The 15396-nt window shown below is 41.8% G+C and overlaps 1 protein-coding gene across 4 annotated transcripts in view; it reads left to right on the top strand.

Moving 5' to 3' along the window:
- The window catches only part of LOC133542931 (multiple epidermal growth factor-like domains protein 11), a 445750-nt gene that overhangs the window by 338523 nt on the left and 91831 nt on the right, over positions 1–15396 (top strand). For all 4 annotated transcript variants that reach the window (XM_061887206.1, XM_061887204.1, XM_061887205.1 and 1 more), the window contains exons 9-10: positions 165–377; positions 6950–7124. In XM_061887206.1, coding sequence (XP_061743190.1) covers positions 165–377; positions 6950–7124 — 388 coding nt within the window. The remainder of the gene's footprint in view (positions 1–164; positions 378–6949; positions 7125–15396) is intronic.

Raw genomic sequence — 15396 nt, 5'->3', positions numbered from 1 at the left:
GATTGAACCAGGGACCCTTGGGTTGCGCACGGCCACTCTACCACTGCGCCATGCCGTCCCCTGTATTGACAATTAAATGTATATATATTTTGGAGTTTCTAACTCATTTGTGATTGTTAATTACTTGTATTATTATAACTTATTTAAATGTTGCCTTCGCACAGGTGCCAAGATGAGTGTCCAGTTGGTGCCTATGGACCACAGTGTGCTCATAAATGTGACTGCTGGAATGGAGCCAAGTGCTACCACATCAACGGCGCCTGTCTTTGCAGCGAGGGCTTCAAGGGTCCAAGCTGCCAGGACCGCTTTTGCCCAGCTGGCTTGTATGGACTGTTTTGTGACAACGACTGCCCCTGCAAGACTGCAAACACACTCAGGTGCTCAAACACATGACATTATACATGAAGTACCGTATATGTGTGTTCTCTTTCAAACCTTGCTCAGTATCTCCATATGTGAGCTACCTTCTGGCATGGTCAATCCCAGAAATCCGCCACATCTATCCTGAGACCAATTGTCTTTGACATGAGGGGCAGGCCCAACCTCTTATATAAACTACGGAGGTGTGCATATTACCGCCAGCGCTGCCAGAGGAACGATAATTAGCGCAGTTGTATATTAACTTTTGTCCCATCAATAATTCCCTCAGCCTTCCCGGTAAGGTCTATTCAGGTGTACTACAGAGGAGGCTACGCCGGATAGTCAAATCTCGGATTCAGGAATAAACAGTGTGGTTTTCGTCCTGTTCGTGGAACTGTGGACCAGCTCTGTACTCTCGGCAGGGTTTTTGAGGGTGCATGGGAGTTTGCCCAACCAGTCTACATGTGCTTTGTGGACTTGGAGAAGGCATTCGACCATGTCCCTCGGGAAGTCCTGTGGGGAGTGCTCAGAGAGTATGGGGTAACGGACTGTCTGATTGTGGCGGTCCGCTCCCTGTACGATCAGTGTCAGAGCCTGGTCCGCATCGCCGGCAATACGTCGGACACGTTTCCAGTGAGGGTTGGGTTCCGCCAAGCCTGCCCTTTGTCACCGACTCTGTTTATAACTTTTATGGACAGAATTTCTAGGCGCAGTCAGGGCGTTGAGGGGATCCGGTTTGGTGGCTGCAGGATTAGGTCTCTGCTTTTTGCAGATGATGTGGTCCTGATTGGCCAGGATCTTCAGCTCTCACTGGATCGGTTTGCAGCCGAGTGTGTAGGTACTGGGATGAGAATCAGCACCTCCAAGTCCGAGTCCATGGTTCTCGCCCGGAAATGAGTTTCCACCATCTGGTGGCAGGGCTCTCCCTTAGAGATAGGGCGAGAACCTCTGCCATCCGGGAGGAGCTCAAAGTAAAGGCGCTGCTCCTCCACATGGAGAGGAGCCAGATGAGGCGTTTCGGGTATCTGGTCAAGATGCCACCCGAACGCCTCCTGAGGGAAGTATTTAGGGCACGTCCAACCGGAAGGAGGCCACGGGGAAGACCCAGGACACGTTTAGAAAACTATGTCTCCCAGCTGGCCTGGGAACGCCTCGGGATCCCCCGGGAAGAGCTGGATGAAGTGACTGGGGAGAGGAAAGTTTGGGCCTCCTTGTTTAGGTCTGCCGCCCCCGCGACCCGTCCTCGGATAAGCGAAATAAGATGGATGGATGGATAGATGGCAATAATTCCCAAAATGAAACCCAAACAGGATCCATCATGCACTGCCTCGGATGTTGTGCATTACATCAGTCACACGCCCCTTTAGATAGATAGATAGATGGATAGATAGTACTTTATTGATTCCTTCAGAAGAGTTCCTTCAGGAGAGTTCCTTCAGGAAAATTAAAATTCCAGCAGCAGTGTACAGAGTTAAAATCAATTTAAAAAAACAAACAAACAAAAAAGCTAGTTTACAGCTAGTAGCAACTTTTATACCACAGTGCTTTTAGTTTTATTTAATGGTAAAACTACATTACAAGCAACATTATACACTGTTTGCTAAAAAATTGTGTATGTATGACAATTTTCCTCAAAACACAATAATTTCAAAATTCTGGTACAACAATTTCTCATTTAGGATCGTCTTTGTGGGATGTTTCACTGGGCTGAACTTTTTAAATCACCACTGCATGAGGGGTGTAGTACTTCTTGCTGCTAGACCTGCAGCATCGTCTCAGTCCGAGGTGTCCCATGACTCTGTGTCAGCAGAAACCCACAGCTGTTCATTAGGGCGGGAGGTGATGTCATTCCTTTTGAGTCTTCTGTCATATTGTGATTCCCGATGTAATTAATTTGAAACGATGGGATATTTTTAACCATTAAGAATTATTTGGGTACTATTTCAGCCATCTTAGCTATGGGAATGTTTGGTCAGCACATGTAAGGTTTAGGAAGGGAGCCTCCATCTGAAATTACTGATTGATTGGTCACCGTTGAAATACTTCACTCGGTTCTCAGAGAACCAAGGTTACCCAGAGAAAGCAACCTAACATTCATAGTGTTTTAAACACAAGAGCCGATTTGATTATGATGGAAGCTTGTTCCACGAACATCTCATAAATAAGAATTTTAAAGGTAAGCCAGACATGTAATGATTGAATCCAGAATTCAGTGATGAATAGGAGGTCAGCTTCATTCATGACATGTAGGAAAGACACACAAAAAATGAATTAGATTAACGGCAGGAGCTTTTAAATCAATACTGCTGCATCAGGAATAACTTGCTCAAGGACATTTTGACAGGACTGACGGGAACTGAATAGTTGCTTTTTCCCCCCCCATGACAATACAAAACCTACGTAACTCAGTCCTTAATCAAAAAATAATTGTATTTTCGATGAAGTACATCAAAGATCGTGAGCCAGCAGGCCTTATCTCACATCAATGCCTTTCCAACTCACAAATGTTGAACAAGAATCCTCACACATACACACAACATTATTTAAGAAGTATTTCCACAAGACTGTAAGCTGTTAGGGCAGCACAGTGGCGACTTGTCCAGGGTGTACCCAGTCTTCCGCCCAAATGCAGCTGAGATAGGCTCCAGCACCCCCCGCGACCCCAAAAGGGACAAGCGGTAGAAAATTAGATTAGATTAGATAGTACTTTATTTATTCCGTCAGGAGAGTTCCTTCAGGAAAATTAAAATTTTCAGCACAATCCCATTCAAGATCAGACAAACATTACAGGGAGACAGAACAGTATCGCTGACGGGTCTGCCGGTTTCCAGCGCCCCTTACAAAAAAGGTGAGATACAGGTAAACAAGAAGGGGGGAATGGGAGAAAAAAAAAATAGAAGATTAAAATAAAATAAAAAAATCGGTCTTAGCCTGGGCCCTGGAGAGGGGGTGCAGACTGAGGCCAAGAGAAAAAAACAAATCATAGCCATAGTACACATCCCTCTTACATGTTGTAAGAGGGAAACATCAAACATCAAAGAACACAGAGGAAATTAAAGACATTAAAGCAGCAGATACAACCAGACACTTCTACATACAGCTATGAATAAAAAGTAAAAGAAACATATCCACTGTGGTGGCCTCTGCGGTGTTCCACGCCATCGTCCGCTGGGGTGGAGGGAGCATGGCCAGAGACAGGAGCAGACCCAACAAAGCAACCAAGACAGCCGACTCCACTCTCGGCCAGTGTCCTGTCCGAATGGATGAGCGAGGATGAAATGGATGGATAGAATGATGTAAGCTGTTGCAGAGGTGAGGGGGGAACAACAAACATGGTCTTCCTTTTTTGACATACAGAACAAGAACATTTGACGTGCCGCAATGCTTAAGACAAGTGAAATAGCATACATAACCATACTTGCCAAGCCTCTCAGATTTTTCTGGGAGAGTCCCGAATTTCTTACAAATCACTCAATGTTATCCCGTTTATTACACGGCTTACTTGTGAAATACTAAATTTGAGACATGATTTTCATCAAAATACAACTTGTGAACCCACACCAAACAAGAATGAAAAACACATTTCCGTACCTTAACACAACATAAACACAACAGAACAAATACCCATACCCTTGCAGCACTAACTCTTCCGGGACGCTACACTGCAAAAACTCAAATCTAAGTAATATTCAACATCTCAAACAAGGGTGATATTTGCTTATTTTCTGTCTGATAAGATCATTCTTCTCACTAAGCAGATTTTATGTTGTATGTTTTACTTGTTTTAAGTATTACAGCTTGTTGCTGAGATTTGATGACCTATATTGAGTAAAACATGCTTGAAACTAGAATATTAACTGTTGTAAAGCTGTATCATCATCACTCACAAGTAGAAAACCATTTTTTAAATAATAATTTCTTATTTCAAACATGAAAATAAAATCATGACTTTGACACAATTTTGTCTCATAATTAAAACAGAAGACAGCCAAATGGACTTTGCTGTTTTATTTTCAATGACACAATAGAAAATATGTACTCATATAGTAGTACAGTTGGCACAGTGCAGTAAACGGACAGATAATATTTAAACATTTCACTTGTGACATTTGTAACAATTTTGAACAGAAATAGTTCATGCAAATTCAGATAAATTCTTCAAAAATACAATAACAATTTTTATGTCCGGGGGCCGGGCTGTATATATGCACACTAATTGACTGAAAGAGCACACACTTGGCGTGTTTGTAGCATAAGTTTGCTGGTTTCAAGAAATGTAATGGTGAGCCCATATCATTATGTCAAGATAATGGCACTAGCATTTAGATTAGATAGTACTTTATTTATTCCGTCAGGAGAGTTCCTTCAGGAAAATTACAATTTACCTAATTTAAGAATATTTTTCAACATATCGAGCAAAAAGGTCTCATATTTTTTTCTACCATGAAAAGTACACTTGTTATTAGTGAGAATATTCTTATTTTAAGGTATTTTTGGGTTCATTGAGGTTAGCTAATTTTACTTGTTTTAGAAAGTTTTGACAAGCCAAATTTTCTTGTTCTATTGGCAGATAATTTTTCCTAGTTCAAGTAAAATACCCCTCATTTTTGTATTTTTTTTCTTGTTTTTGAACACTGACTTTTTGCAGTGAACACTATACACCCCCGCTACCACCAACCACATCCACCTCAACCCACCCTTCTCCCAAATTCGGAGGTCTCAAGGTTGGCAAGTATGTACATAAGTCACACCAGGCAGTAATAAATTACCACTGGAAGCTATACCTAAAAGATCTAAATAAATACACTCATTAGGAATACCATTACATAATTCCCAATTATAGTTCGTTATATAGCTCAAGTTATCAGCCACCTGAAGACGTATGTGGAGAACCAAATCAGTGGTACTTTGGGATAGAAGTTTAATTGGTTCTGTGACGCAGGTTGTACCTCAAAAAACTGGTACATCGAAAATCTAATTTTACAAAACAGCATCACCAACTAATTTCAATATGTAACATGCCTTTTAAATAACTTTTAGATGATAAATGTTGTATGTAATAAAATAATTGGAATGTACTACAAACAAGTACAGTTGATTTACAGAGTAATGTCATCATAATGTGTCGCATTTACCTTGGAGAGTGAACTTCCACGGTTTCTCCCTCAAGCTGCTTCTCAATCAAACACACCATCAGCAGCTACTTCATATTTTCTATGGATACACGTCTTCCATTTAAATATTATTTTAACACCTTTTGCTGGCGTTATATACTCGTTCTGCCTCAGTATGGTGCAGACCAGGAGTGTGACGCATAAACTCTCTCTCCAAGTCAGCTCCACTAATGTTAATCGTGTTTGGAATTATTTACTGTATTTCATTAATTAGAGCAGTGGTTCTCAAATAGGGGTACGCGTACCCCTGGGGGTACTTGAAGGTATGCCAAGGGGTACGTGAGATTTTTTTTTTAAATATTCTAAAAATAGCAACAATTCAGCTTTATAAATATATTCATTGAATAATACTTCAACAAAATATGAATGTAAGTTCATAAACTGAGAAAAGAAATGCAACAATGCAATATTCATTTTTGTGGACATGTTCCATAAATATTGATGTCAAAGAGTTCTTTTTTTGTGAAGAAATGTTTAGAATTAAGTTCATGAATCCAGATGGATCTCTATTACAATCCCCAAAGAGGGCACTTTAAGTTGATGATTACTTCTATGAGGAGAAATCTTTATTTATAATTGAATCACTTGTTTATTTTTCAACAAGTTTTTAGTTATTTTTACATATTTTTTTCCAAATAGTTCAAGAAAGACCACTAAAAATGAGCAATATTTTGCACTGTTATACAATTTAATAAATCAGAAACTGATGACATAGTGCTGTATTTTACTTCTTTATCTCTTTTTTTCAACCAAAAATGCTTTGCTCTGATTAGGGGGTACATGGATTAAAAACATGTTCACTGTGGGTACATCACTGAAAAAAGGTTGAGAACCACTGAATTAGAGGAATATCATCCAGTTCTTCTTCCCAGCACTCTCCTTCGCACTCTTTGTCTTTGTTCCAGTATTTGGTAAACAATGTTATGTCAATTTCTGGCTATAAGCTAATGCTACTAACTAGGACTGGAAGTTCAATCAATCAATCAATGTTTATTTATATAGCCCTAAATCACAAGTGTCTCAAAGGACTGCACAAACCACAACGACATCCGCAGTACAGAGCCCACTGGAGGGCAAGGAAAAACTCACCCCAGTGGGACGTCGGTGACAGTGACTCTGAGAAACCTTGGAGAGGACCGCATATGTGGGCACATTTTTGCTTTCTGCTTCGACTGAGGTCATAAAAGCAGATTGGTACAGTCCCCAATTATTGTAGTTTGTGCAATCATTGTGTCCTGTATTCATGTTGTCATGCTATTACTGTCACAGAACTACAGTCTGTGAGGTTTTATCTTCTCAATATACAGTAGATCAAGATTATGGATGTCAACACATTGTGATCATGTATTAAGTTTAAATCCTGAATTTGACAAGGTATTTATTGTCAACCTTGTACTTACTATGCTTGTTCCCAGCTGTCACCCTTTGTCAGGAGAATGCACCTGTGCGGCGGGATGGACGGGATTGTACTGCAACGAGACGTGTCCACCAGGTTTCCACGGAGAAGCCTGTAAACAATTGTGTGCTTGTGCCAATGGAGCAGATTGTGATGGCAGCAATGGAGCATGCATCTGTGCAGCAGGATTTATGGTAAGTGTAAACATGGGCCTATATCAGGTGTTAAAGGGGCTGTTTGCAACATTTACACAGATGCCTCGAGGGCGCCAACTTCCCATTGTATTTCACACAGAACATCCTGCCATCTCACGGCTTCTTGTACGTAATGACGTAAATACAAACACACACATGTACGCGCATTAGCTGTGGGTCTTGTTAGCTAATAATCACAATTTTGATAGCTACGGTTAGCTGTCATTGAATGTGTTCTCTCATACATACCCTTTATTAATTAAATCAAAGATACCGAAATTCCATGACATACACTGCAAAAAATTGGTGTTCAAACACAAGAAAAAAAAAAATACAAAAATGAGGGGTATTTTCTTTGAACTAAGCAAAATTATCTGCCAATAGAACAAGAACATTTGGCTTGTCCAGACTTTCAAAAACAAGTAAAATTAGCTAACCTCAATGAACCCAAAAATACCTTAAAATAGGTATATTCTCACTAATAACAACTGTACTACTATATGAGTACATATTTTCTGTTGTTTCATTGAAAATAAAACAGCAAAGTCAATTTGGCGGTCATCTGTTTTATTATGAGACACAATTGTGTCAGTCATGATTTTTTTTTTTACATGCTTGAAATAAGAAATTATTACTTTAAAATTGTGAGTGCTGATGACACAGCTTTGCAACACAGGATATTCTGGTTTCAAGCATGTTTTACTCAATTTAGGTCATCAAATCTCAGCAACAAGCTGTAATATCTTACTGAGATCATTTAGGACCAAAACACTTAAAACAAATTAAACACTCGAACATAAAATCTGCTTAGTGAGAAGAATGATCTTATCAGACAGAAAATAAGCAAATATCACCCTTATTTGAGATATTTAATCCTACTTAGATGTCAGTTTTTGCAGTGTAGTGAATTTACAAACAGCTAAAATGATACACAAAGCAAACTATTACCCGCTACCCGCTACAACAATTCTTCTCAAAAAAAGAGGCCAAATATAATCTTAGAGAAAAATGTAATTTAAAACGTTTGTATGCCCGTACAACACTTAAGACCTTCAGTATATCTGTATGTGGAATTAAATGATGGAATGGATTAAGCAAAGAAAACAGACAATGTACTAATACCAATTATTATTTATTTATTTTTATTGGGATTACTTATGGGGTGTATTGTGAATAAATTGAGAAGCGGAAGTGAACAAAAGTTTTAGCAACTGTTATGTAAAAGAAAAGGGGTAGGATTGAATAAACTCTGCTTCCTCCTACTCTTTTTACAACATGTTGAAAAGAGAAACTGGAAATTGTGATGTATCATGTTTTATGCTTGCATGTTCCAAATAAACTCAACTCAAATCATAACAACAACATGACTACTTTTTGTATGTGTGCGCGCACTACCTGCGCGTACGTGTTGAGGAGATTGACGTAAACACCAATCATTTTATCCGGGCAGGTAAAAAAAAATGTATAATATAAACTTTGCAATTGTGAAAAACCTAGACAATTGTCAAAATATGTGTTCTGTTAAGCCAGTAATAGTAATATAAGCAAGCAGGTGGTTTTCTTGTTATATTCTTTGCTTTGAGGAAGTTGCAAACACTGCGTTGAGGTGGTGACTTGTCCAGGGTGTACACCAGCGCCCCCCGCGACCCCAAAGGGAATAAGCGGTAGAAAATGGATGGATGGAAGTTGCAAACAGCCCCTTTAAGTATTATCTGTACCTTTGTTTCACAAGGTTTGTATGTTTATAAATGCTTGTTATTATTGTGTTACTTTAATTAGGGGCACTTTTCTAAGAAAATAAATAATAATGCTGCAACTGCGTACCGTACATTTTAGGCTATAGAGCCGCACACAACAAATTTGAGAAGAAAAAAAATACCCGCCGCACCAGACTATAAGCCTGTACGAAATATTTTTGAAATGTTTATTTACATACCTTAACTGTTTCCAAACTGTGCCTTTCACACGGCTGATCAAACAAAACAGACGTCATCGTCATGGAGTCACTCGCTGCGGAAGCTTGCTCTCTTATCAGCGAAATAGACTCCATGGTGACGTTTTGGTGAATTTACGACACTGAAAAAATACAAAAAGAATGTTGCTGTAGGTTGATAATACTAACACAGACACTCATAAACATGTTTGCATATTTGCTAATGCTAACCACGCTAGCTGGATTACATCACGATAGCAGTTACAAATATGCATAAAAAACAATCCTACAGACATCTCACATGGGATGATTTAGTCAGTATGAAAAGGTTTGGTTATATTGTAAAATTTACAAACTTTGCATGAAGTGAATCCTTTTGAACAGAAACGCTATAGACGCTATAGAATAGTAGATGAAATGAGATATGCTTCCGGTTCAAGGCACAAAACCGAAAGTAGATTTTCAACCCGCAGCACCTGCAGTGAGCAAACTCGCTCAAAAGATGGCGCCATAGCCCAACAAATAGAACACCTTTTTCAGTGTCTCTGTCAGTTTAATATGGAAATTGTTTGTTGAATACAAAGCATTAGAGTTATTAGTAAAATAAAAGAAAAAAATCCTTAAATTAGCTGCACCGTTTTATAAGCCGCAGGATTCAAAGCGTATGAAAAAAGTAAGGACTTTCAATCCTTCAAAATAAGGAATGTATATAATTCAACACAAAACTACAACTACAAAAAAACAAGATAAATGGACTAGCTTATCGTATCTTCATATGAAACCACTTATGTCAACAACCAGTCTACGCTGGCCGACAAACAAATCCCTTGTCCACTGTGTTCTTATTACTAAAAGGTCCCTGCTGAAAGGGGTCATATTATGCAAAACCCACTTTTCTTACCTGCTGCCACATGTTTTTGTTTATTTGGATCCCCATAAGGGCCAAAAAGTTAAGAAATCAATATTGCCTTATTCCAGATGAGCTGTTTGGAGTTTTTGATGATTGTAAGGTAATCTGCCATTGTGTCGATATCTCAATAGAAGGTAGAGGTTTCCCGCAAGACGCCATTTCTATATTATGGGACGTGTTTGTAATGCAAACCAAAATATGTCCGTGGTGAGACTAATAAGGTAAAATGCTCAGTTATTGGTTGTATTACCAGCACAGATCACTACACAAACTTCCAGCCTCATCTAAAGAAGTACCTTGTGTAACGATCTGTCACTTACTTTCTGATAGTTTTTCGTGTTTTGTACTTTATTTCCTGTTCAGTGCTCTTATTTTGTCATACTTCCTGTTTACTCCGCTGAGCACTGTTTTTGTCACACTCGCCGTTGATTGGCAGCGGTCCTCAGCTGCTGTCAATCAACATAGGTCTATTTATGTTTCACTCGAGCACTCCTCAGTGCTCGAAGTTAAAACCATGTTGGGAACATCTCCATGCAAGACTGCTTTCTGTTTATATCTTTTACTTTGATGAAATTAAAATCATCTTACCGGCTTTCTGCTCTCCTGGATTTTTGCATACTTGAGGTCACACAACTGCAGCCATGCGACATCCCAACAGTAACTTCGAGCCAGAAAATTGTGACCTCGCGAGAATCCCTGTCGGCAATCCTCAGCCGACGTTCTGGACCGCACAATTCCTGGAGGACTTGAAGGCCAGGTTTGTGCGGTCCCAGCCTACAGACGCGGACCCTCTCCCCGCGGCAACGCCACCGGCTTCGGCTCTCCGACCGGCGCGTCCCCCGCCGCCATCTTTCCTCTCGGCTCAACGGCTGGCTACGGCTCTCCGACCAGCACGTCCGCCACTTCCTGCATGCCTCGCGGCTCCCGCGGCAACGCTACCGGCTACGGCTCTCCGACCGGCGCGTCCTCCGCCGCCATCCTCCCTCTCGGCAACGCTGCCGGCTACGGCTCACCGACCGGCGCGCCCGCCTCCTCCTTCACGTCTCGCGGCTCCTGCGGCTCCGTCGCCGACTGCGGCTCTCCGACCGGCACGTCCGCCGCCGCCATCCTTCCCGTCGTCTGCTGAGCTGCTTCTCCCTGCTCCTACGCAGCTTCCAGCGGCTGCTCCCCGGCTGCTCTTTTTGCCAGCTCCCGCTCTCTTTTTTGGTTCGCCGAGAGCTCCAGTGGAGCCCACAGTGAGGTCGCTTTTGTCCTCCTGCTGGGACTCGGCACGGGACGTGTCTTCGTCCCTCCTCCTGGTCCCCTCCCGCCCGTCCCTGGTTTTCGCACCGGGGGACTCCGACGAGCAGGCACGTTTTCCCGCATGTGTGAACGGTGTCTGGCAGCCACCTAGTGGAGGGGGGCCCACTATACACTGCGGTGCAGCCAGGCACACACCGCTGTCATCCCCGCCAGCGTCTCCTTCCACGGAGACATCTACGTCCCTAGCGGGCTTTCGCACAGCTCCAACGCCGGCTCCACGCCTAGCCCCAACGCCGGCTCCACGCCTAGCCCCAACGCCGGCTCCACGCCGAGCCCCAACGCCGGCTCCACGCCGAGCCCCAACGCCGGCTCCACGCCGAGCCCCAACGCCGGCTCCACGCCGAGCCCCAACGCCGGCTCCACGCCGAGCCCCAACGCCGGCTCCACGCCGAGCCCCAACGCCGGCTCCACGCCGAGCTCCAACGCCGGCACTACGCACGGTTCCAACGCCGCCAAGAGCAGCACCACGCCGGGCTTCGTCACCGCCGGCATCCGCTATTCCTCGGCCAGCATTTGCTGCTCCTCGCCCGGCGTCATCTGCCGCTTTCACGCCGCCGATGACGTCTGCCGCTTTCACGCCGCCGATGACGTCTGCCGCTTTCACGCCGCCGATGACGTCTGCCGCTTTCACGCCGCCGATGACGTCTGCCGCTTTCACGCCGCCGATGACGTCTGCCGCTTTCACGCCGCCGATGACGTCTGCCGCTTTCACGCCGCCGATGACGTCTGCCGCTTTCACGCCGCCGATGACTTCTTCCGCTTCCACGCCGTTGATGACGTTTTCCGCTTCCACGCCGTTGATGACGTCTGCCGCTTCCACGCCGTTGATGACGTCTGCCGCTTCCACGCCGGCACCAACATCGGCTCCTCAGCCGCCTCCTGCAGAGGTATCTGTTTTGGCTGCAGCCCCCGCCGCTTTGTCTGATGTCTCCGGGCCTGCTTCAGCGCGCCCGCCTCCACGTCAGCCGCGGATGTGGCCGTGCCCTGGGCGTCCTCCTCGCGGGATGCACTCGTCTCTTTTTCGGCCAATGATGTGGCTGTTCCGTGGCCGCCCGCCCCGCCAGTTCCAGCGGCGCTCTACGCGCCGTCGCCACCTGACTTTCCCTCGCTGGCTGCGGGGACACGAGGTTGGGCGACCTTCCACCAAATCCTCCTTCCATCCTCCCTTACTTTGTGGACATTTTTTTCCATTTTTCTTTTCCAGGGAACATCTGGTATCTGTTCCTTGAGGGGGAGGTCCTGTAACGATCTGTCACTTACTTTCTGATAGTTTTTCGTGTTTTGTACTTTATTTCCTGTTCAGTGCTCTTATTTTGTCATACTTCCTGTTTACTCCGCTGAGCACTGTTTTTGTCACACTCGCCGTTGATTGGCAGCGGTCCTCAGCTGCTGTCAATCAACATAGGTCTATTTATGTTTCACTCGAGCACTCCTCAGTGCTCGAAGTTAAAACCATGTTGGGAACATCTCCATGCAAGACTGCTTTCTGTTTATATCTTTTACTTTGATGAAATTAAAATCATCTTACCGGCTTTCTGCTCTCCTGGATTTTTGCATACTTGAGGTCACACAACTGCAGCCATGCGACATCCCAACACCTTGTTAACTTTTGTGTTTGGTGACACTGTATCGACACACAATCTCAGATGCGGGCAGTGAGATTTGCTGCTGGGCATGGAGGCACAGAGCCTGGCTTAGACCCCCACCTCAACCCGAAGGCAATACACAGTAGGATTCACCCAAAACTACATTTAATCGCAGCGACAGTTATAACTATTAATGGTAAAAGTGTAATGTATTACTTACAGTACACCCTCTTACCTAAGTATTTGGATGACTACTTTTTTTTTTTTTGCTTGTGTCAGATCAGTCTAAAGGAGTGGCTCTCAACCTTTTTTCAATGATGTACGCCATTGTAAACAATTTTTTAATTCAAGTACCCCCTAATCAGAGCAAAGCATTTTTGGTTGAAAAAAAGAAATAAAGAAGTAAAATACAGCACTATGTCATCAGTTTCTGATTTATTAACTTGTATAACAGTGCAAAATATTGCTCATTTGTAGTGGTCTTTCTTGAACTATTTGGAAAAAAAGATATACAAAATAAGTAAAAACTTGTTGAAAAATAAACAAGTGATTCAATTATAAATAAAGATTTCTACACATAGAAGAAATCATCAATTTAAAGTGCCCTCTTTGGGGATTGTAATAGAGATCCATCTGGATTGAATGAATGAATGGTTTATTTTGAGCCATGCAAACAAAACAAAAGAATGGCATGAAATACAAAAGAGTTTTATATATATATATATATATATATATATATATATACATTATTTTTACACCTACATTGAAAACATTACATCTTTTGTAGATGTCAAGTTTGGCTCAAAAGGGAGTGGGTAGAAGTAAACTTATTAGGTCCCACCCCTATACATATACAATATACATATACAATATATAATACAATAATATATATAATATAACTCAATTCAGTGGTTGCTGCATAGATGCTATATATTATCTATATATAATACATTTAAATTCACACACACTTACATATATACATATGTACACACACACATATACACAACACACACATATATACACACACATATATACACACACATATATACAATTTATATATATTTATATATACATATATGAATATATACATATACATACATACAATACATATATATACACACATAATCACATACATACACACATGCATATACCCAAAATACACACATATCCATCATATATACACACACACACCTATATAAATACTATATATATATAATAGTATATATAATATACATTTTTGTCTAAACATTATTAACAGTTTTTGGTGCCTATGGGAACAAGCTTTCATTTTGACTGTGATATTAGTGGTTAATAGTGGATCTGTGGCTGTGGAGCTACTGCGCCTGATCAACAGGACCTGAGGACCACTATTGCTATGTGTCCTATGCTGTGCATTAAAAACATTCATGAACTTAATTCTAAACATTTCTTCACAAAAAAATAAATTTTCAACCTCAATATTTATGGAACATGTCCACAAAAAAATCTAGCTGTCAACACTGAATATTGCATTGTTGCATTTCTTTTCACAGTTTATGAACTTACATTCATTGTTTGTTGAAGTATTATTCAATAAATATATTTATAAAGGATTTTTGAATTGTTGCTATTTTTAGAATATTTAAAAAAAATATGTCACGTACCCCTTGGCATACCTTCAAGTACCCCCAGGGGTACGCGTTCCCCCATTTGAGAACCACTGCACTAAAGTAGCGCTATTTAACTGGCAGGCCAAATCTGGCCCTGGAATGGCGCCAGACCTTCCAGCGAGATCAATTAAAAAACCTTGGGACAAGACAGCATTTTTGCATTTTTCCTAAAAAATTTCAAACACCGTCAAATGGATTATCATTGGCTAGTTTTTTTGCACTAGGTCAGCGACTGTTGTATGGACAGAGCAATTTTTCTGACAAAATGAATAGACAATAAAAAATGTTTACTGCAGAGGATGCAAGTTCTCCAACATATACAAAATAAGAGTAATAGTTATGTGAGAAGTCCTTTCTGAAAATGCGACGCCCCAAACAATGTAGTTGAAAAGTAACGTACCTGAATACACTTCTATTCAAGTCAATGTGTCAGTTTCTACAGCCTGTGGATGCACTTCATTGCACAAGCTAATCTCAGCCAGTCCCATTTTCTGCAAGAAATTTTGAAAATAAAATACTGTGTGTTTTTTTTGGTGGATCTTATTTTACACCTGGTTACAAACCTGAAGTCATCCTGCCAATTCTTTTCTTAATTTCACCCCGTGGAGTCGATGGATAATAAGCTGTTTATGGAGGTCCAAAATCACAGAATCATGTTTCTGGCGTAGCACAGCTATTTTGGGGACTTGTGCGGGAGAAGCAGTGGAGTGATTAGCGGGAGTTGAATGAAAAGTGTGTGTGGTAACTTTCCAGGAGTGTTGTTGCTGCTGTTTGCTACAAATTAGAGATGCGCGGATATACAATTATATCATCCGCAACCGCATCACCAAAGTCGTCATCTACCCGCCGTCCACCCGAACCAACATTTTATCAAAACCGCAACCGCCCGCCA

This window comes from Nerophis ophidion, linkage group LG25 (assembly GCF_033978795.1).
Source record: "Nerophis ophidion isolate RoL-2023_Sa linkage group LG25, RoL_Noph_v1.0, whole genome shotgun sequence".
NCBI lineage: Eukaryota > Metazoa > Chordata > Actinopteri > Syngnathiformes > Syngnathidae > Nerophis > Nerophis ophidion.
This window is presented reverse-complemented; position numbering and strand designations above follow the sequence as displayed.